The sequence below is a fragment of the Tubulanus polymorphus genome, chromosome 1, assembly GCF_964204645.1.
Source record: "Tubulanus polymorphus chromosome 1, tnTubPoly1.2, whole genome shotgun sequence".
NCBI lineage: Eukaryota > Metazoa > Nemertea > Palaeonemertea > Tubulaniformes > Tubulanidae > Tubulanus > Tubulanus polymorphus.
Window position 1 is genome coordinate 23,583,319 of NC_134025.1, and position 24,251 is coordinate 23,607,569.

General features: G+C 37.7%; 3 protein-coding genes across 3 annotated transcripts; 2 read left to right on the top strand and 1 right to left on the bottom strand.

The window, feature by feature from the left end:
• Nucleotides 1-3,806: 3,806 nt before the first annotated feature.
• LOC141912929 (retinoid-inducible serine carboxypeptidase-like) lies at nucleotides 3,807-7,352 on the top strand. The gene is made up of 10 exons (XM_074804398.1): nucleotides 3,807-3,869; nucleotides 3,991-4,149; nucleotides 4,350-4,424; nucleotides 4,487-4,597; nucleotides 4,988-5,195; nucleotides 5,602-5,724; nucleotides 5,861-5,929; nucleotides 6,202-6,279; nucleotides 6,985-7,145; nucleotides 7,221-7,352. The coding sequence occupies exons 1-10, from the start codon at nucleotides 3,807-3,809 to the stop codon at nucleotides 7,281-7,283; spliced, it is 1,110 nt and encodes a 369-aa protein (XP_074660499.1). The 3' UTR covers nucleotides 7,284-7,352.
• A 3,143-nt stretch (nucleotides 7,353-10,495) lies between these two features.
• LOC141914733 (large ribosomal subunit protein uL11m-like) lies at nucleotides 10,496-11,754 on the top strand. Its single transcript, XM_074806012.1, has 2 exons — nucleotides 10,496-10,633; nucleotides 10,941-11,754. The coding sequence occupies exon 2, from the start codon at nucleotides 10,976-10,978 to the stop codon at nucleotides 11,564-11,566; it is 591 nt and encodes a 196-aa protein (XP_074662113.1). The 5' UTR covers nucleotides 10,496-10,633; nucleotides 10,941-10,975; the 3' UTR covers nucleotides 11,567-11,754.
• A 488-nt stretch (nucleotides 11,755-12,242) lies between these two features.
• Nucleotides 12,243-16,167, bottom strand: LOC141906964 (uncharacterized). Its single transcript, XM_074796471.1, has 11 exons — nucleotides 16,131-16,167; nucleotides 15,871-15,993; nucleotides 15,507-15,719; nucleotides 15,099-15,317; nucleotides 14,790-15,017; nucleotides 14,297-14,509; nucleotides 13,887-14,180; nucleotides 13,545-13,781; nucleotides 13,018-13,266; nucleotides 12,615-12,853; nucleotides 12,243-12,344 (listed from the first exon to the last, which is right to left on the bottom strand). The coding sequence occupies exons 1-10, from the start codon at nucleotides 16,165-16,167 to the stop codon at nucleotides 12,624-12,626; spliced, it is 2,043 nt and encodes a 680-aa protein (XP_074652572.1). The 3' UTR covers nucleotides 12,243-12,344; nucleotides 12,615-12,623.
• Between the last annotated feature and the right edge of the window lie 8,084 nt (nucleotides 16,168-24,251).

Consider the following 24,251-nt stretch of genomic DNA (forward strand, 5'->3'; position numbering starts at 1 on the left):
GACGCCCCTGTCAACACAAACATCTAACCAGGGTAAAATTATTTTTCAATTTGCATTCAGACGCCAAAACGAAAGTTTGTTTTGGTGGGGACCAAAGCGAATTTTTAGATGCACATTCGATTTACTATTGGGCGCCAAAACTGAAGATTCTTTGTTTTTGATCTTAAAATAGGGATTGTCCCCGTTACTTATTTATTTGGTTGGTAAATTTCGTTTGATTTTTCGATTGAGTGTCCATTACAGACCCACCACACCTGCCGGGAGCGAAACAGGGGGTTTGATTTTGAAATCGGAAATCGAAGTACAGATATAGTTGTGTGATCGGCGGTCAAGTTAACAGAATATTTTTTAATCGAAGTACATAATTGGAAAATTCGGTTCCGGTTCATCCAAACAATCTTCCATTCAGTCTGAACCGGCAAGCGACTGATTGGGATGAATTTTTCTGGCTGCCTAATTTATAACATTGAGATTCTGGAAATAGCTATAGGCGCACCAAATACGACGTTTTTTTTCGTTCTGGCAATTTTACGTTATGGCCCGGATCAGACAACGAATCAGCCGCCGTATGTATAGGGTTTGATGCGCAAACATTTCTGTCCGCATAAGGTACCCTTTATATAGTTGTCACTGAATAAAGTGACATCTGTTCTAGTTATCATATGTCTATTTTTTGATTGATTTTTGTTTCGGACTAGTATATCATTGGCAATCTTTTAACGCAGAGGGATAGGACAAATCAACTTTTCAAATACTGGATACCGTGTTCTACGATGAAGATAACAAGGCATTTTCGTCGTTGTTTATATGTTGCTATTCTTTTAGCTGTTGTATATTTTTGTGAGTCAAAAAAATTATTATTTCTATACAAAATAATTTTCATAAATAGCAAGGCCCAATGTCATACTTCTTATTATCAAATTATTATATCAAATTAACAAGGATTAACTAATTAGTTTATTGAAATTTGTAGTTGCGAGGGAATCATTATCACGAAAGCGTTCATTACGGGAGATACACGAAAAAAAGATTGCCGACCGTTTAGGATCTCGGAAAGACCAGAAATCATTTCCGATTCCGATTCAATACAAACAAAAAAGAACCTTTCCACTGAAAGTAGTATTATTGGGATACATGCGCGGTGGAACTACATTCCTCGGAGAGGTCTTTAAGGGCAATACAGATGCGTTTTATTGGTTTGAGCCAATTGCCATGCACTACCTCTATAAATATGGCTTATTGTTACAACCGATGAGTATATTTCCATCTTCGAAGTACAAGGCAATTACGTAAGTGTAAAACTATAAGTTGCTATTGTCGAGATGCCTGAAATACGTTTTTTTAGGATTACGGGGGCCGAATCACCCCTGGATCAGAAAAAAATAGAGAAACAATCATAATATGCATAAATCGGCTTGTTACAGATTCAATAATGTAGACTCGAACCAAATAGGGTGTAGTTAAACTCCTTTAGAACATTAGCCAAATTCGTATTAAGGAATGAAAATCCTGCATTTGCTTCACCATTAGTCCATAGGCCCAACACTCAATGGACAATATTCCATTCAAATACACATGGTTGTGCCTACGTTTCGTCTCAGCATATGCGTGATTCAACTTCTTCGAACAAACTCAATGTGTTAGTACACGTGTTCAGATGATTTTTCCTCCAGCTCTTGATGTAGTATTTAACCATATGTTTTCAGGAAAATACACACTCCGGAAGCTACAAATCAATTGCCAAATAACGACGCATGACATACATAGGCCCTATCCATGGGCGTCGCTGGGAATGGCGAAATCGGCAATAACCGGAACACGAGCACTGAAGCGGCAGAAGCTGTTTCGGGCATGTCCCCCAAGAAAATTTTGAAATTTCCAACGAATTTTTTTCGAGCATTTTGAGCGATTTTAAGACGATTTTAAAATCTGAGTCAGAGAAGAAAATTTTATGACAAATGAGCGAAACTCGGTTTTGAGAAGGTGAATGTTCGTTCGTCTGCCTTGCCAACTAACCTTCGATATTTTCTTTTTTTTGTAGAATGACAGAGGAAGATGACGAAGCTACAGACGCCGCTTTGGATGCGTTGTTGTCATGTAAACTTAATTCACCTCACATACAGGACGAATATCTATCGCACGCGTTTAACATTCACTTTTCAACCACGAAACTGACGGGATATAAAGACTGTTTCAGTAAAAAAATGAAACAATCAAATTTCGTGTTATTGAATTGTTACTTCAAACTTCCAATCTATACCTGCCTAAACAACGTATCGTACTGTTCACGTATATTAACTAAATTCAGACGCGAAGGTCATAATGCCTTGTACAGAAAATCTCTCTTCAAATCTGATAAAGACATAAATCAATTCAGGGATTGGTACAAGTGCATGGAGCCGATATATAAATCAAATGCGATAAAAGAGTGTCTTGTCGAAGTAGATTTAATCGCTAAGTGTGAGAAAAGTAAAATTCGCGCCGCGAAAATAATACGTGGAAACGTGAAACAAATATATCGTCTGGCAAAGAAACATCCTGATTGGCTGTTCATTTATTACGTACGCGACCCACGTGGTATTGTTAAGTCACGAGATGCGAATAAGTTGCTTACGGCGAAAGGCATAATTGAAGAGGCTCGAGTTTTGTGTTCTCGGATGACGAGTGACAAGATGGGCTTCGACCAAATGTCCGCTGAATTTCCAAATCGTGTGTTATTTTTGAAATACGAAATGTTCGCCCAAAATCCAATGAAAACGGCCGAGGAAACATTGATGTTTTTGGGCAGCGAATTTCCGAAGTATCTATCTGATGAACTGTACCGTATGACACATGCAAATCCTCTCGTTACGGGTAATATGGGTACATATAAGGTAAATTCCACTAAAGCTATGAATGCTTGGCAAGATAAAGTAACATTGACTGAGGTGAAGAAAATGAACGAGTTCTGTAGAGATTTGTACGCCAAATTAGGCTATTTAGAATATGGACAGTAAATCGATAGATTCAAAGGAATAACAGTTTTTCACTTGTTAGATGTTTTATATTAAAGCGCTGAATGTTTTTCTTATTGAATGTTCCACCAGAATGATTTTCATGGGTTTCGTTATTGCCCTATATCGATAATGACCTAAATCAAAAATTCATAGAATGTTGTTTGGCTAAATACATAATCACTTCTTAATTCGCAATTTGGTGATGGAGGTTAAGGGTCCCAAAGTGATTCTGTACAATAATACACAAAACGGGCCATTTACTATTAACTACGAGTATGTTTTATAAATTGAGGTCGCAAATGTTTGTATCTGTAGCTCAAACGAATATTCATAATCGTAATAGTCGTGTGTGTAAGGATGAAAATGGATGTCGGCATTTGGTTGTCAAAATTCATTTTCGCGTTCAATTTATTACTATTGAAATCAGGTAAACATTTTTGAATTGTTCGATCAACCAGAAGTCTATTTATCTTGGATACTTTTTAATCTTGATTTTTATGTTCTTTTTTGAATTGATAAGATGCGGGACCAATTGATCCGATTAAAGAATTTACGATTGTTAGGCCCGGTGTTCACTTACATTCATGGCTTTACCTCACTGCACACCCAGACGGATTTCACCAAAGACCCCTTATTCTATGGTTATCGGTATTGAGCAATTTTTAAATCATAATGTAATCCAAAGAAGTGTTTATAAAAAGCTTCATATTAAAATCAAAGTGGCAACGTTATTTTCAAACAACGCCTTTCTAGTGTACCATCTGCTAATGCTTCGAATTCTAGGGTGGACCAGGTCAATCCAGTATCGCCATGGGTAACTTTTTACAGATTGGACCGTACGATGGTGATTTGAATCCGAGGGACACATCATGGGTGAGTGACCAGGTGGCCGATTCAGGCCATGAAATTCAAACTTTAGAACGATTTATCCGTTTTAATCCCATGAAAAAAATGCGTATGTTGGATCGCATTTCCAAATCGTTTTTTTAAACAGGTTAGATATTGTAGTGTTCTGTTCGTCGATAGTCCCGCCGGGTCAGGTTTCAGTTACGCGGATAGCGAGCAGCTGTTTACATCGGATGTCTCTGGTGTCGTGACCGATTTAATAGAATATCTACGACAATTTTTTTCAGTAAAACATCGTGAATTTAAGGTGAGAAATGTATTGAAATACAGGCGCGATTCCACAAAAATTGCGTGATCAGTGGGGTAAACCCCTCGTGCCCTCTTGGATCTGCGCCTGAAGAGACGTTGATGAAATTTTGAAACGACTCACGATTGTGGACTTGTATGAGCCATACGGACCTGATTGGAATAAAGTATATGAGTATGATTTTCTCAATTTGTTATTAGGGTATACCGTTTTATATTGTGGGGTCATCTTATTCCGGAAAAGTTGCACCAAGACTGGCTTTACGACTCCGTAAGGTAAACAATTGATTTTTTTTCAAAATCGACCAAATTCATCCTAACACGTTTTATATGCTTAGGAAATAGAAAATGGCCGAATAGACAGCAATCTAAAGGGCGTAGCCATTGGTGGACCATGGATAGCTCCGATAATCAGCGTGAAATCTTACGGTAATTTCTGGCATTCCATGGTGAGTTTGACGATTTGATATTCAATTGTGTTATATTTTGTTCCTTTGGAATCCAAAGTGTTATGTTTTGTTCTTTTCGAATTGACCCCTAACCCTCTATTCGTTTTTATAGTCTTTCCCGCCTGAGCAAAATATAGGACTTTTAATAGGACTTTTAATTTCCTACATTCCCTAAGCTACCGCCCTCACCCTCTTCCCCAGAGCCTATCTGATATATAGAATTTATAAATATACATTTTCTTTTTGTGTTAGATGTATGATGAATAACGCAGTATATCAATGATGTTATCGAATATGCTCGACTGCAATATTTGAAATATCTTCCAAAATATCGATTTCACGCGCTAACTAGATTATTACGTATACTTGATTCGTTATTGGATTTTATAGTCGATGATTGACTCGACTGGTAAAACGAAGGTAGACGAATTAGCTGGGCGTTTCGCTGACTTATTGGAAAGTAGCCAAGGAGGGAATCAGAGGGCATATAACCTATTCTGTGATATACTATCAATGGGACCATATAAAGGGCGAGCAGACGTTAATGTTTACAACGTGAGGGAAAGTAACAATGCTTCTTATATTTCTGATCCTGCAGGTACTTTGGCATCGGTATGAAAAAAATTGATATTCCATAAAATTTTACTAGAACAATGCAAATCTTAGGCTTAGAAACTCATACCTTGTTTCTCCAAATCGGCCGGGTCATTTTGTAAATCGCAATAGAATTTGTTATCAGTTCATTTCTATAACTGCTGGGTCGGTTATGGTTGCTTGATCAGGATCTTTTTTAAATGTCGGGTAGATAGGCGGCCGGTCGGATTATCCTTTAAGCTCAGCAGAAATGAGAAACAAGGTATCAGTTTTTTAGCCTTAATAGCTGATTTAAGGATGTAGGCCTACACATGTGCCCATTTGAAATGAAAAAAAATAAAAGTCACTTCCTAATCCGACGTAAAGTAAAATGTCATTGGAATTAGAATGCTATAATCAAAGTCTTATAGACGCTGACAGACGCTGGTGGACTTATACGATCAACGAATCTCCCGCGTTGAAAAAAGCACTGGGAGAACTGAAACGTTCACGACCAGATTTGAAGCATTTCCGATATATTGAGGAAATAAAACGTTCGTATTACACATCTGCCGTGCTGAATTTAAAGTGCAACAGCGCAAGACATTTCGACCAAAATGAATTCCTAATTTTTCAACTGGGTATAGAAAACAGGGTATATAGACCAAATCGAAGTGATATTTCCTTCAGCTTACAGTATCGATGTCCATCGCAAATTGAGAGATGATTGCTTCACAGAATACGAGTCTTTCAAAATCAGTAAGATAACGGTCCATTATTCGAAAATTTGTCAGGACAGTCAACCTCCGATATACCGCCCAGAACTATTTTGGCGGTATAGAGAGTATGGCGGTATATCGGGGGTGTTTAACTATGTATTTTTATAGAGATGTACATTGTTAAAACCAGGCGGTAGGCGGGGGTGGTGGTATATGGGAGGGCGGTATATCGGGGGTTGACCGTATATACATGTTGTATTTTGAAAAATCTATCTCTTACATGTATTTGATGAATTGTGAATCTTTTTGCAGTTTCGGAGATTCTTCATACTACTAATTTGACTGTTGTTGTCTATAATGGACAGTTAGATGGTATCGTAACACCAATAGGTAATTCCCGATATATCCTGTGATGCCTAATCCAAATTATCAAACGTGGAAACAGGAGACGGGTCAAACATCTTTTCGACCGCTTCCCATGTCGTGAGAGAAACATGGTTGCCAAGATCAAACATGTTGTATCTGGAAGCAAAATCGAAAACAACGGTCTGGAAGGGCCACATTCGAATATCATCCATAGGCAGGGCCGGATCTAGGATTTTTGTAGGGGTGGTGGTCCAGGGAAGTAAAAAGAGACCATGTGAAATGTTACTGTAAGGACGACTCAAGACGTGTAACAACGTAGCACTTATCGCCGATGACCGCGAGGGGCTCGAGGGACCCATCTCCCCCTTCGACAATAGAAATGTTTTTAGATTTTGAGAAGAATTTGGTGAGATTTCCACGAAGTTGAATAAATGAATTCCATCATAAATAATTCACAATACTAACACCACACTCATAATATCATTGCATTCATCATTTTGCATGATAAAATACCACTTGTGATATATTTGTTTTATATTCACCTCAATTGAAAAAAAGGAAAAATCTTGAAATTAGGATTTCTTTGGGATAGACAATTCTAGGAACCTTCAAATTTAGGGGGGAGGTCTAGACCCCTCTAAATCGGCCCCAGATATGGAGTTCATATTTCTTCGGAAGTAATATCGTTGTTAAAAGTTCTCCCGTCTATTTTTGATTCGGTTCAACTAGGAACGGAGGCAGTGCTAAACAATCTAAAATGGTATGGTGCCCGAGAATTTATCAATGCACATACGAACTATTTCAAAACTCCGGGCGACAAAGATAATTCCGGTTTCGTCAAAAGATACGCTGGTCTTTCGTATTACGTCGTCTACGGAGCAGGTCACTACGTAAGTTAGTCGATCGCCTGTTATCAGGTTTTCTCGTCAAAGTGTGTTATTCTCGTTTGCGTTTGCTGTTTTCAGGTATTTGCAGAGAAAGGAATGGCAGGGTTGAAAATACTGAAAGACATGGTTAACGAAAAATGATGTACATTTTGACATGAAATGTTTATATAGCTGCACTTAAAAACCATTTTTTGTTCAATACATTACCCCAAACTTGAAATATACTGATCGTATCTATTTGGGTTTACCTGACTTGGTTTCTTTTAGGCTTTTTTTAAAGGTAATAATGTTCTATGCAACATACACACTAACCATCATCGGGTTTAAAGTTGTGTCATAAACTGGCCCTCATAAGACAATTATCGAGGAGGTACTGGTCGAAGCTGGACTCCCAGTCGACAGTCTGACCAACTCCGCATTGAACACTCTGGGAAAGGTACAGCGCTGGGAAGCGATATTTGCAATAATCCCCAAGGAAAATTACTTAAACCGGGTTCCGCACGAATTTCTAGACGACGGAGTGACATAAAAACCAACGACCGAAATATACGAAACCCGTCCATCAGAACGAATCAGTGGACAATCCATTGGATATGTTCTGCTGCCTTCGCACCACCTTTCCTTGTATCGTTTATATCTGCGATCGTGGATCAGATGCAGTCTGCCTCGGTAGGTGTATGTCGGCAATTTACAATTTACCTATAATCCCATTGGAATATGAGATTCGAACCTATTGACTCATTCTCTTCGTAGACTGGTTGCCGGTCTGAATGGGGACAGGCAACCAGTCTCATTCTCTTGGCTTCATATATATATATATATATATGAGCCATCCACGTTCCCGTCTCGACCCGTTACTGTCTCGACCCGTTCCCGTCTCGACCCTACCGTACAATAGCGCCACCACAGTCGATTATTTGAACTAAAAGACTACGGCGCGTATCGGATTCGTTTTTCGCATGTGAACCTACCAACAATTTTAAAAAGTCAAATTAGATTTTTGAAAACTTTTCATTGAAAAGATCGAATGAAGGAAACGGTATAAGCTTAAGTGCAGATCCGCACCTCTCCGCGTAAACGGTTCAATCAATTACATTTGATATCAATATTTCAGATTCAAAATTCAGCAATTCAGTGGTTTGCCATTGGTTAATTTTTAGATATCTTCACTAGAAAGATTTTATCCTGGATTCTGTCATTCAGCAGATTGCGTCAATCACGAGAGGTGTGGATCTGCACTTTTACCAAGAAAACACCTCCAATGTCAACAGAAGTAAAAGTTCAAGATGCGAAGTAAGCAATTTCCCGTCGAGATTTCCTCCCAGAAATAATATATATTTACTGGTAAAGCTAAACTAATTTCAAATATAAACTTGAATGAATTACACGAGTGTAATTATTTTGGTTTCTAAAAAATAAAATCAACTTTCTTTAAATCTCTCAAACCGTTTTTTCAAAAAACGACCCGGCCCGGGGCATTTTGTTTGGGGCATGTTTATTGCCATTAATCAATTCAAATTCATCAATTCATTTATGAAGAAAATTAATGTATGAATTTTGCACAAAAAAAAATAAAGATGATTGTTAAATTCATGACGCGTTATCTTTCTCTACAGAACCCGTGGGTCTTTCTCCATGGATGCTATGTTCCTGTCTCGACCCTTCAAAACTGTCTCTACTCTCTACACAGTCCCGTGGACACTATGTTCCCGTCTCGACCCTTCAAAACTGTCTCTAGTCTCTACACAGCCCCGTGGACACCATGTTCCCGTCTCGACCCTTCACATCTGTCTCTACTCTCTACACAGTCCCGTAGACACTATGTTCCCGTCTCGACCCTTCAAACCTGTCTCTACTCTCTACGCAGTCATGTGGACACTATGTTCCCGTCTCGACCCTTCAAACCTGTCTCTAGTCTCTACACAGTCCCGTGGACACCATGTTCCCGTCTCGACCCTTCACATCTGTCTCTACTCTCTACACAGTCATGTGGACACTATGTTCCCGTCTCGACCCTTCAAACCTGTCTCTACTCTTTAGACAGTCCCGTGGACACCATGTTCCCGTCTCGACATTTTTAGTGGACACAGGTTTAGTGAAGCCATTAAGATGGTGGCTGTGTGTTACGTATCTTGTACCAAGATATTTCGATATAAGTAATGATTTGTCATCACGATTTGTCGGGCTACAACAGGCAGAAAAAAAAAGAAAATTAAGATGAGAATGAAAGCCTTTCGTATTGAAGACCATGGGATTCAGCCATTCAGGAACATTGTAGCCTAGTTATACTTCTGATATACCTACCGAATTATCGATTATCAAAAATCTAGAATTTCGACTATTAGGACAATGTCGGTTGTAATCTTCTGGTTCTTTGAGTTCGTTCTAATGAGTTTTCATTGTAATGTGTATGGTACATATTCCTGAAAATTTCACTGAGTTTGATTGAAAATTGTAGAAATTGTCCTTATGTATACATGTATCAATATTCAGTCCGTCGGCATCGATTTTGTAGATTTCTCATCTTTTTAATCAATGAATATTCGATCAATTTTAATATTAATTTCCATCTTTTTTAAAGGCTCGTCCCACTGAGTGGAAATATTACAAGCCGATTAGATATGTCAGAGTATCCCAGAAACTGTCTAGAAACGGATGTGATGGGTGGAGACGGGAACATGGTGTCCACGGGACTGTGTAGAGAGTAGAGACAGGTTTGAAGGGTCGAGACGGGAACATGGTGTCCACATGACTACGTAGAGAGTAGAGACAGATGTGAAGGGTCGAGACGGGAACATGGTGTGGGGACCAACGTGATCTAGAAATCAACGCGTCATAAAATTGAACAAGATCTTTATTTTTTTGCAAAATTTATACAATTATTTTTTTTCATAAATTTGATGAATTACATTTGAATTGATAAATGGCACAATGAAACATGTCCCAATTAAAATGCCGCGGGCTGGGTCGTTTTTAGAAAAATGGTTTGAAGGATTTAAATAAAGTTGATTTTATTTCTAAGAAACCAAAATAATTCAACTCGCATAATTCATTTGAAATTAGTGTAAAGCTTTTAAAACAGTGAATATATTCTTCCCAGATTCTGGGAGGAAATTTCGACGGGAAATTGTTTTTCGCATCCTGAATTTTTACTTCTATTCACATTGGAGGTGATTTCCTCATTCGATCTTTTCAATGATAAGTTTAAAGAATCTAATCAAGTTCTAAAATTGTTGGGAAGTATCACTGATCGTTCTGTGACAACCGAATCCGATACGCGCAAGTGTTATGGTTCAAATAATCGACTGTGGTGGCGCTATCGTACGGTAGGGTCGAGACGGGAACGGGTCGAGAGAGTAACGGGTCGAGAGGGGAACGTGGATAGCTCATATGCAACTCCATGGCTTACAGCCTAGGCACTAACACCATTTTCTCTTCTGCTCATCGCTTACGAATGCAGCTATAAATTTGTGATTAATTACCATAATTTTGTGAGTAAACTTTTATTTAACGCTTTATCGGCTAAATCATGTGTAATATTTCTAATGTTCAGTTTTTGTGATAAAAAGTTATTCGTTTGACTGTGAGGGAAACACTAGAAATAGAAAATGATATGTGAACATGGTGGCGAATGTTGATATTTTACCAATTGGGTTCGAATCCCGAATTAAAAGTAAAACGATATTGGTATATACAAAATATTCTTCCGCTCTTGTTAAATGTGTATTATTTAGCTGAAGACAACTAAATTCTAGGCACGGCAAGTAATCTCATTCTCATCATATGATTCATTTCCAGACTGGCCAGAGAAACGTACAAAGTTACGGCTATAAATGGCAGGCGGAAAAAAACTAGTTCGCGTAGTGAAAAAGGCTGTCGACAAAGTCATCCACTCGCCGTATATGAATACTCATATTCCAGCTGGACAAGCTTTACCGGCACCACCGCTGGGACCAATGTTAGGTCAAAGGAATATACAAATCCAAGAATTTTGTAAAGATTTCAATGAGAAAACCAAGGATATCAAAGAAGGCACACCGATACCTACAAAAATATCTGTAAACCCGGATCGTTCCTACATCATGGAGTTGGGAAAGCCCCCTCTACCGCATTTTCTCAAACTAGCCGCTGGTGTGAAGAAAGGAGCTATGTCCCCAGGTCGTGAAATCTGTGGTAAAGTTTCGTTGAAACATGTGTACGAAATCGCATTAGTTCATAAGCAACACGAATCGTTACGTCATGAACCTCTAGAAAACGTCTGCAAAAAAGTAATTCACGCGGCTCACCGCTGCGGCATTCAAGTGACACGTTCATTAGACGCTGAGGAATATAGACAATTTCTAGAAGAACGAAAAATTGTCGTTCAGCAACAGCAAGAAGAACTAGCAGAACAAAGAGCGGCTAAAATGTTGCGTATAAGCTAATCAAAAGTGTGGCCTTCATTAACTTATGAGGATAAATCTGGCTAATCTGCGATATCTGTTAAACCTTAATTGACGTTTTATGGAAATGTCAATTAAAATTTGTAGACTGTAGAAAATTGGTTGTACACGTGTTATTCGATTCAGTTAATGTAATTCTATCACCAATTAAAAAAAATTTTTTCAATGAATGCTGGTGAAATGAATTATATATAAGTATTATCAAAGTAAATTTCTATCTTGAACTTGTCTTGCTGGCTACCATTTCTGCTTATTTATCGAAAAGATTTTGTATTTATGTGTTGAAATGGTCTCATCGAAACATCTGAAATCTTCCACGTTCTGAATTTGCAGTCCCCTTGAAAGTTCCCACCAAACTATCCCCATAAATCGATTGGTAGATATAAAGTAGAACCTCGTTATAATGAACTCGGATACAACGATTCATCGGATACAACAAATATAGAATTTCGTCTCAAATAAGAAAATTTAATCAATTTCATACTGGATATACGAACTATCGCTTGTAATGAACATATTTTCTGGTCCTATGAAGTTCGCTGTAACCAAGTTCCACTGTATTTAGGCTTTGAACATCACCGCTGGCAGTGAATACATGTTACAGCCTGCGCCCATTGCTCCATGAACGAAATTCGCGAATTGCTCAAAGCTCTTACGTAACCGATATCTATAATTTTATTTTTACCAGTATATAATTCATGATAACTTTTTTCACAATATATATTAAAACGATGTCAATTCCATCGCTCCAGAAGAAGATCTGAAAAGGAAATGAATATCCTTAATTGAGGAATTAGCACAAAAAAGTAAAAGAAATATCACTGAGCGCCTGGGCTAAGTTTCCACAAGACCATCTGTCGGTGATCTTGCGAGTGAAAAAGAGCAAAAACCTAACTCCAAAACTTCCCGATTTGCAAATACACTTTGAGTTCACTCTAAATTCATGTTTGAATTCCAAACTGCATGAAGGCAGGCAACTTATGAGATGGGGATCGTTTTCGTATTTTGTCGTTTGAACCACAAAGCCTACCTTCAGTGATCAGAGACGCACTCCTGCGATTTCAACTTCACACAGAGTCAGATGGTCGTTATGATAGTGCACCACCGTAACGTATCTTCCGTTCATCCCAGTTGGGCAACTGAACGGGACTATAGCAGCCACTCCCAACGGTGCATCTTGCTTGGCACACACATGTCTATCGGGAATGCTCACGAAATCTGTCAAGGGTGCATTCGTGACAACTATCTTAAAATTCCTCAGGCGATCGGCTGGAAGATACATTCAGTCGATAACCGTTTATTTGAGAAGTGAGTTGGTGCCCAGTATATTCAAACTAAGGTATTTCTGTTAATCGCCGAACTTAAACTAAAAAGCTAAAAGATATTTGACATCGTTATTTCGAATCGGTAAAATGCCAAACAAGAGCACTTACAGCAACAATCACCACGATTCACCAAAGCGACGTACGAGATACGGTATCTGTGCTGAAGATCGACATACCACCAGTTGGGTTTCGTTGGAGAACCTTTCAACAAAGTATGTGTACAACTCTTGTCCCTGAAATTTCGATTGCCATCAACCGCCTGACTTGATACTGCCCCACTTCGAGTCGAACTTTGTTTGGTAGGTTTGCCTTTCAGATTGATCAGTGTTGTTGATGAGGATGGTGGCGGTGCAGGTGCTGGAACATAAAGTAGACAAAAACTAAGCAGGTATTATATACGAGGAGATCGTGAGAGTTAAAAACCATCTTTTCACTTTTACCTGGGGAAACAATATACCTTCTATTTTATGCAGCTGTATGCACAGATATTGGTTAATTTAAGTCTCGTGAAAACTTACCTTTTTGAACAACATTTTATGAATTGTAACATGATGATGTATATATGGAGACCGGAATAGAAATAAGTATTATTATCATTATAATAATAATAATATTGATTATTATCATTATCTTACGCGCAAGTATTACTCGGCCGCCAGTCACCCAAACTTCGCACAAAGTCAAAAAATCCCCTGAAGGTCGCGTGATTGATACATATCGACCTCGGATGGGTTTATCGCATTTAAATTCTTTCTTTTCGCCAAGGCCCATCGCTTCCATCTGCGAATTGCAAATTTGGTCATCGTCGACGTCATCATACTTGGATGGTTTAGTCTTTGTCACGAATATAGTGAAATCTTTCAAACGCCAATCTATTGAAGACATTCAAAAAGTGTAAAAATACATGGCAAGGAATTTGATACATATTTTACGCATGTGCTTAATATTTTGAAGCCATTTTGAAAAGTTATACTTACTACAACAATCTCCTCGATTTAAGAGGGCCACCTTTGTGACGTCATAAAGTCCACCAAGATCTACTCTCCACCAATGCTCCGAACCATCGGGAGTTTTCTGTTTCGTGTGAGTGCAACTATGTGCCTTATTAAAGTCTGTGTTCAGGTTTCCATCGATGGCTTTGTTTGGAGTACCTACGGAATACCTAGGATCATCATGGACGCTACTTTGTTCCACATGTTTACCCTTGAGATTAATATTTTTAGGTGGCAGGGTTTTTGGTTTGTCTTCTCCTGCATCTTTACAACCACTACCTAAAATATATTTTGGTCAATCAGAGCATCGCGTACTGCTTTTTGATCTCCAAGTAATACGATAAGAAAGACTTATATTTCAAAATTGTAATAGCACTTCATATTGTGTCTCTTACCGATCTTTCGTCCTTTTATTATGACTTCACACATCGTCAGAAAGCCAGAATCCTTAAGTATGGTAACATAGCGACCTCTATATCTGAGCATATTATAGGTTTTCCTGTTTTCAACCTTCCCAGGTTCATTAACAGCAAAGCAGCTGTCATAACCGACATCAGGGTCTATTGGATAATCCGTCACAATAATCTTAAATTTCGAAAGACGTTCAGCTAAAAGAAGGAAAGTGCGAATAATAAGTCGTAACTATACTTCAAACATTCAATAATGTAATGGACATGTAATGTAATGTAATGAAATATGTTTAATCCATCGGATTTATAAGCTGACAAGGTACAACGTGGTAAAGTTATCTACGTATCATCATTTCAATTAGTAAACGTTTTCTTCCGCTAGGATAAGTATTTGCACGGGATGATGTTACATGCAATATCAAACATCGAATACTTTCCGATGGTATGATAAGTCGGCGTAATTACGACAGAAACTTACGACAACAGTCGCCACGATTCACCAAAGTGATCGACGAAATTTCATACCGACAACCGAGGTCGACCATCCACCATGGACTTCTGGTGTTTTGAGTACACATACAACTTCCATGCGCAAATTTCGGATCTTCTTTACCATCTATGGCACGGTGTGGAGTCATATCATTATATGTGCTTGACTGGAAGGATGGCTTATTCGTCAGATTAATGATACCATATGTTACTTTTTCTGTAATAGAAATGCAGTGATATAAAAAAATTTGATCATCTATTTTCTTTAGAAAAACAACGAACCACAATTTTTTCTTACCGATCTTTCTTCCTTGTATTTTGACTTCACAAAGAGTCAAAAAGCCGTTGTCCTTAAGAATGGCCACATAGCGACCTGTGACTGGAGGACTTAATTTGTAAGTTTTCCTTTTACCGACGGCACCGGCTTCTGTTGCGCGAACATTACAGGAATCATGGCCAAAATTCAGATCAATTGGATAGTTTGACACTATAATCTTGAACTTCGACAGTCGTTCAGCTATAAAAAAGATGTTTTCAAATTTGTCCATTCATAACCCAAAATACATAAGTTAAGATTGCTTTAACTGTAAGTCGTCCAAATTTCTCTCCCAATCACTTTTCTTCCAATTTTATATTTCAAGTTTATATCTAAGATGCGATCAAAATCTTCCTTCCAGCGGAAAGAGCTATTCAAAATTAGACTCACGGCAACAGTCGCCGCGATTCACCAAGGTTATCGCTGATATTTCATGCGTAGTCTCAAGATCGACCATCCACCACGAATTCTTTGTGTTTTTGGTACAAGTACAACTTCCATGACCGAAGTTTGAGTCTTCATTTCCATCCACGCCACGGTTTGGGGTCATGTGACCGTAAATGCTTGATTGGTAAGTGGGGCTGTATCTTAAGTCTAGAAAACCTAAGGAGGTAAATGAAAAGAAATGTCTAAGATACGCACGCTTCATATGATTAGAACTAATCAAACCTACATTGTTTTCAATTATAATTACGTTATTTTTAATTATAAGCTAAGCATATATAATTCAAAGCATTGGAGACGAGAGACTTACCCCACTCAGCGGTTGAACTACCAGCATCTTGGGCTCCACAGCCGCTAACACCTACCTGTCCGCAGCTAGTTACGCCACGAAAGATGACAATCACAAAGGTCAGAACCTGAAGCAAGATCATAACTGAAATACAAATCACACGAACCATCAGATATTTGCGAAATAAACAGACCAATATAATATTCGGTATTGCCAATTATTGGTCTCAAAAGTAAAATTTGTAATCTAGAAATTTTGGATGGAATTGTCAACATACTTACTATCTCTGTAAACCTTATCATTGCAGTATTCGCACATTTATACTAAACACGTCATTACCATACGATTAACACATAAATTTATGAGACAGGCAGACAGGTAATGAATCCTACATTTACGCATAATATTTATTTCTAAAGTTGAAATTATACCACTTTACCAATTTAATCATCGATATTATCATATTCATACATTTTTAATTAAAAAGCAGTCAACCATAGTGATGAATAAAAAATGGAAAATGTTTAATTTTAGAGCAAACATGTTTAACCAAAAACTATATCCATAGCTGTTCGAGGCCATAATTCCAAAAACCACATGTTGACACGATTAACTTAGTTTGGCGAGTTAGGGCTCTGACCAAATAACACTGACATCAATTCGAAATGAAATCATGTGTTTTATTGTTTTATGTACGATTCATCTGACGCTTATGAAAAATAGATGATTTTATGGTATTTATCACTTTTCATTATATTACCGGAGCACCTGTTTGATTATCATACTTGAATATTCAAATTTAATTCCCATTGCAGGTTCCTCGTGTTGGAGAATTCTATTCGTAAAAATGGTCTGTTGTCTCTTAAAAACCTTCTTTAATAGGGGCCTCTCGTTTGAGACCAGTTTTAACTTCGGGGTTAACACGCATAACTTATAGATTAGATTAGATTCGATCACTACTGGTAAGGTTATAGCGTGAAGACAAAGTGAGCTTGCCTTTTTAATAAGATTAACTAGACTTATCCAGGGTTTTTCTATTTGAATTTAAAGAGGGTAACCAGTTTATTAATAGTTGGGGATGAAATGAAATAGGTCCCTTTATATTTACGTCTTAGCGTTTCCAAATATGGGCATACATACATTCCACCGGTTATTTAGTGTTACAGCAGCGAAATCTACACACTGTCTTAAGTAGATCTATTAACTTCTTTAGATAATTTTCAAATCAATTGAAAACAAATTTTGTACATACTGATCTTGCATTCCTTGTTCTAGAGCCCGTTTGACAAAGGTTGGGTTTTCAATTACGTATAATGGTTGTCCCAGTAATGGCCAAAGCTATCTGGCAGTAGTGCGTCTCAAATTCAAAAGACGTTTTATGAAAGTCACTTTATTTAGAATATTTATATTTTCAAAACCCAAAACTTCGCATCTGTAAATTAGGATTGATACCACTATACTGTCAAACAGTTCTATAGCTTGCTCCATACCCATAGAATGCTTACGGACCCTTTTCAATACAAAATATTGCCTTGCTGCCTGTTCTGTCAAGTCTTTTCTACAAATAATAGAGTGCCATTTTAATTGAATTGTACCCTAAGATATCTAATTCTCACCTTTTATCCTATAAAGCTACTAAAATACTCAGACAATTTACCTTAATGCATGATTTTATGTCGCTAAGTTTCCTGATCACACGAATTACTTGACAGCTGCGTTTATGAACTTGTGCCGAAGGGCTACGCCATATCGTATCAAAATATGCAATATAATTAATAGATTTTTACAGGCAGAGAATATTTGTTCATGGGCTGTTCATCGAAAAAATTCCAGTAAGCCTTAACCGGGCGATCGAAATCATGGACCTCAAAATCATCAATAAATTCAAAAATGCTGGTGATACAATCATATAATCAATCAGATATCCAGTGATACTCGTTTTGTGTATTTCCCCCATATTAGGATCTTTCTACTCTACCATTAATAATAAGTATTATAGTTTTTACAAGTATCTAGTAATACCCAGGTTTAACAAATCAACTGAGAATCAATCAGGTGTGAGATATTGTCGTTGCGTTGAAATCCCCACACAGGAACTCATCGTTTAATCAAATAGAAACCATACACCAAAAAGAGTATTAACTAATAGTCGAAATAAGCTGACTGCTAAAACTGCTAAAAGAATAGCATACCCACAAGCCTTATAGTGACAGTGCTAGGTAACGAACATTGCGTTACCTAGCACTGTCAATATTACATTGAAATGCTCGAGAGGAATGCTTCACTATGACGTGAATAACATTTCAAGAGCAAAATAGGGTAAAATGGGGAAAGGTATAGTTATATTTTTCTTAGTATGATAGTATTGGACATCTAAGAGCGTTCCAAGTATCATTTAGAAAATTCTTCCTTTTTTAGGCGAGGGACCGACGAAACCGATACGAGTGAAACCACCACCACCTAAGAAGTTATCTGCGTCATCGAGCTCCAGTGAATCAGATAAGCGACGCAGCAGCATTGCTGGTGTTTTCCGCAGGGCTAGTATAGCCCTAGAACATGTCATAAAACCAAAATCGTTATCCCAATCAAATAAGAAAGATCAAATTCGACTAGACATTCAAGAAAATAATGACACAATTGCAATCTTACAAACACAACTAGAAGAAAAAGATGTCGAAAATAGTAAGTTGATCATAAAATCTATAGTTTCATTGATAACTGAATATATGCCTACTTTTAAGATAAAGATACCGGGTTTTTCATTTTCTCCAAACTTTTTCATTTTCATTTATGTAATATCCGCATTTAGATCGGTTGATGTTGACCGTTGATGAGATGCAAAGTGCAATCCATGTCTTACGATCGGCCAATGAAAAGATGCAACGCCAAAACGTTTTCATGGACCAAAAACGTACGAAAACTATGTGTAGAATGGAACAATTGATGATGTACATCATGGAAATGGAACTAGGAATAAAACAGTTTGAGGATGAACGACAGAGATGGAAGGGAAAGGTGGAAGAATTGGACAGTCTTATCCGGCAAATCGAACCCAATAATGATTTATTGAACCCATCCTCAGATTCTGACTTGTCAGAAGATGATCACGGATGCACAAAGATAAGAGAACTAGAACGAGAAAACCAGACTTTAAAAATCCGCAAAGACAATATTTCTTCTTTGTGGCAACGTGTTGTTGAGTTGGAAGAACTGAACAATAATCTGCTTAAGTGTATGGCGGAAATCTCTAATATAATGGCCAATGAAAATGAATTGAACGGATTCCGTGTGTTCCTAAAGCGTAAAAGAGCAACAGGATGTTTATTGGACGCTGATACTTTACCAGAAAATATAGACCATATTATATCGAGTGAAATTCCTCCCGAACTATTTTTAATATATCTCCAGGAAAGGCTTAGCGAGCTACAAAGACTCAATTTGACAATATCTGAAATCAAAGAAAATAATATTTCATTAGAGGAAGAGAACAGCAAATGCAACAAAATGATTCAAAAGTTGGAAGAAGAAAAGAGCGAACGTCTTGAACTAACAACAGACGAAAGTTCAGAAAATCGGGCGTTATCGTCTCAGATTAAAGGGTTCAAACAGGAATTACAATGCCTTCGTGACGTGGAATTAGAAATGACAAATGAAATGGAAGAGAAGGACAAAGCCATTCAAGAACTAACTATGAAAGTGCGTAGACTAAAAGGGGAGGTATACGATGAGAAAAACAAGAAAATAAGTACACTAGAGCGTGAAAACGAAACGCTACGAAAATGTGAACGTGAATTTAAAGAATTGCAGAAGGTATGCAAGGATAACGCAGAGGAAAAACGGGATCTGATTACTGATTACGAGGAAATGCAACTTCGTATTACTTCGCTGATATCAACAAATTCATCCTTAGAACGTGAGGTCGAAAGGCTACGGACGTTAGCCATCGATAGAACAGACGAAAACGTTGAACTGGAAAACGTTGAACATCAGTGTCAGACTCTGAGAAAAGAAAATCACGAGTTATCGCGTGAAAATTCTCGATTACGCCAGGAAAATAGAGAACAACAAGTCATAATTGAAGACAATTCGGATGTAGTTGAGAAACTTCGAGCCGATGTTAACCATCACGAATCCGCCAACTACGATCTTCAGAACAAAGTAACAGAATTACACAAAGAGAACGTTGACTTGGTTGACGATCGTCTTGAATCCGAGAAAATACGCGGTCAACTTATCAAAGCTCTTATGGATGGTGACAGACTTGAGGGTGAACTTAATCTTTGTAAGGAGAGGCTGGTTGAATTGCAAGGAACATCTGATGTGCTGGGAGAACAAAGCAAACGCTTACAAACGGAAGAGAATCGGGTTAACAAACTGGAGGAATATACCTCAAAAATAGAAGAAGAAAATCGAGGTCTGAAAAAGTCTTTGATTGATAATGACGATATCAAGCGGAAATATGAAGATTTGGAATCCGATTACAGGAGAACGCTAGCTAGATTGAAAGAAGAAAGGGATAAAGGGGAAAATCTCTTGACACTGACTGAGGCTTTGGAAAATGACAATAAATCTTTTACTAATCAGTCGGAGCATATAGTACTTCTTATGACAACTATCGAGAATCTGAAATCAGAAAATGAGCATTTTCTGGAAGAAACCACACGTCTTCAACAACAGTTGAATTCGACGCAGCACATTTCCGTGGAAAGTGATAAACTAAAAGAAGAAATTCAACGGGGACGAGAGAACTTAAGAGACGCGATGCTGGCAATAGGGGATTTGACTGCTGCTAATAGGAAGTATCACACACAAGAACAGGAAGCGATTATAACTCTAGCGAAATTGGACGAGTTTGAGCAAGAAAATATTGAATTGAGATCTAAAATCAATGAAATTCCGATACTAAAGTCGTATATACAGGAATTAGAACTGAAAAATACGGAGAATGTACGAACGTCCTCGGCAGAAATTGAGACTTTAAAGGAGGAACTAAAACGGGGTCGAGACAACATATGTCAAGCTATGCTAACAATAGGAGATCTCACAGCTACCAATAAAAAGTATCAAGCAGATGAAATGGAGCTTATCAATAGTAAACATCAGATGAATTCATTGGAAAACGAAAATCATAGATTGGAAGCTGTTGCTTCAGATCTACAGTCTCAGTTGGAATTGTTACAGCAAAACAATAGGCAATTGGCATCTGAGGTCCTGGACACACAGAAAAAACTATCTGAAGAATACAATCGTGCGCGTAGCTTATTGGTCCAAGTTCAGACTTTAAAAGAGGTCGAAAAACAATTTGTAAAACTTAAAGATGAAAATGCAAGTTTAGCTTTAGAACTTAAGATGCTGAAAGAATGTAAAAGAGAGACAAAGGGTGAACTTGATAATGTTGAAAGTAAACGTGATGACGAATGTGCGAGTAATACAATGAAGGAGGAAAATACCGCTTATCGTGAACAGGTTTCACAGAGTATTGAATGCGGCTTACGCGGCACGGTAACAGATGATTTGACGAAACTAATAAAAAATGTCGTATTCAATATCGAAAAAGACCGAAGTGTACTGGAAAGCTGTCGTGTTGAGTTGGGCCGACTGCAGCATCATTTAAATCACATTGAAAGCGAAAATAAATCAACCCGTTCAGAACTTTACGATCTCAGACTGGACGTAGAACGTAATCGAAAGGACCAGGATAGTACCCTAGAATTTGAGACATTTGACGAACGTCTTCGAAAATTAGAGCGAAACTATACGAATCTGGACGGATTTTATGATAAACTGACAGACATAGAGGAAAATCTACTCGATATTGATAGGTTTAAACTAAAGGTTATTGAGAAAGCTAATATCATGCAGCAGAGTTTAGATCGTCTGACTGAGCAGCGAAATGAACAAGAAATGGAAGTAGATAATCAGACTGTTGAAGCACCTCTAAACAAACGTCTTAGTGGTCGAATTCGTAAGGCACCTAAACCTGTCCAGCTACAAGTTAAAATCAAATCCCTTAGTGTAGATGATATAGAATCGGCATCTGGCGGCAGTCGTGATATTGCCACTAAGATGAAAAAGAAAAATCCGCTCAATTGTAAACGGACAACCTATGGCAAAGTTTACAAGCAAACGCCGCACCGGCTTCATTCATTGTTTAGATACAAGCTGATTTTAAGTCGAATCGAAGAAAAACTCCGTACACAAGAGAAAGGCCTAAAAGAGGTTGGGTGTAGTGGACCTCTCAAACACAAAAATCCTTGCTTCGAATTAGAAACACTGAACAAAGAGTTGAAATCAAAATTAGAAGATCGTGAGATTGAGGTAGATTTACTGATTCACGGAGAAACCGAACTGGAAAACACCAATCGCAACCTCTCTTCTGAAGTTCACGAATTAAAGGAATTTAAAATCAAATATGGTATGTATAGTCTTCTTAGTAGTTATTTTTTCGAAGAACAAAATAGACCTGACTTATGATGTTTATAGAACTTCTGAAGCAAGATCATGCTGGACTGATGATAGAATGTAGTCGATTAACGAGCGATCTTAGAGTTTTGGAAGTAGATCGTAACGCTATTGAATCAGAACTTAACCGCATGAAACAGCATTTAGAGTCCACAAGGCTTGCAAAAGGTATATAAAATGCAAACCAATAAAAATGATGTTTTAAACCTAAAGAAAAGCTAATCCAAATGAAATACTCTACCGTCAGTTGGGGTTTAAAAACATGTATGTAATGTTATAGATTTACTGGAGACCGATAGAAAGGAGGCAGAAAATGAGGAAAGACGGCTACTACAAAACACTTTAGATATGAAAGTCGAGAAGAGACAACTTCGAATGCACATTGAGAGAATTGAAAATGAAATATCACAACTTGAACGACACAGAAGTTGTTTTATTGATCATTTGTAAAAAAGCATATTCAAATATATATGTTTCCATTGAATTATATGGTTAATCGATGTTTCAGGAAAATTGACCAGAGCCCTGATGACGAAAGACGAACTAATGTTTAAACAACGAGGTATCGTGAAACGATCTCTGCAGAAAAACGAAGAACTAACTGTAAGTTAACTTCGCCTTCAGTGTCGAGGAATTGGCTTCACTTTTTAGGTTCATGAATGTGTTTCGACGAATGTAGGATCTGGTAAAAACAATACAAAGACGAAACAATCGTGTATTTTCCCAGTATCTTGACGAACTGAATCGAACTGCTGAGGAAAAATTGAACGTCGTTAAAAGTCGTTCTCCCGGTAAGGGTTTTATTGATAGCTCGAATCGTTGATCCTGACTACGTCCGGCCAGTGGGAAACTGCCACCAGGGTGCCGTTTCACGAACAAGTTTAAGGCTTAAACGGTTAAGTTTGAATTGTTGTCCTCATTGAAGAAATGAAGTAACCAATGGCAATTACACCAAAAATTTGAGTTTATTTTTTTGTGAAACTGGGCCCAGTTCTTAAATTATTCATACAAGACTTTGAACGTTCATGAAACTAACTCCCATCCGTATTGCGACGTTGTATCAACAGATTTGCCTAAGTTTCTACGAGGAATGTTTCACAGATCCGAAGAAAAGGCAATGAATTTAGAAAAACAACATATTCATCAGCTGGAGAAGGTACGGGTTTAGAAATAAAGTTTTGAATATTAGAAATATAATTCTTAGCTAAGCAACGTTAAACGTATCTGATTTATAGAACGAAGAGTTAGAAATGATAAGAGTTGAACAGCAAGCGATTATAGATCGGCTAGAACTGGCTTTATCTTCGACGCATATAGAAATCGATCAGCTACAATCAATCAAAGATGTTTCTGAAATAATACTGCTCATATCATACCGCGATGCCGAACGGACATTAACTCTTCAACCGTCCAACGATTTCTTATCACCGATTACATCGAAAGACTCGATGAACTGCACAAAAGAAAGCGATTCCATTCGACTCACTACATTCAATGAGTTCGATGCTGATGATGGAAATGGGAATGATCTGAATAAAGTCGATGACTTACTGGTTGACAATAATATCACTCATCCAGTTGTGGTGATTGGAGACGCGCACGATGGGTCGATGTATCCTTCAATGATTATGCCAGTAGCCACCAGCACTCCTAAAAAGAGAGTGGCATTTGCTAGTAATGATGAAATATTCACAGGTATATCATGACTGCGATTGAAGATTGATTCTTGACTAATAGTTTTATTTTTGGAGAAATTGCGATCCAATGCAATATCCGTGGCGAAAAGAGTAGAATGAGATGATTTTTTCAATGGAGCAAGAAATTGAAATTGAAACAAGTATAATATATAACGTAAAATTCGTAAATGATTAAGTAAGATTTCGTTCTATTGATTTAGATAATGAAGCGTATGAAAGAGAGACAGTGAAACCACCGCCAAA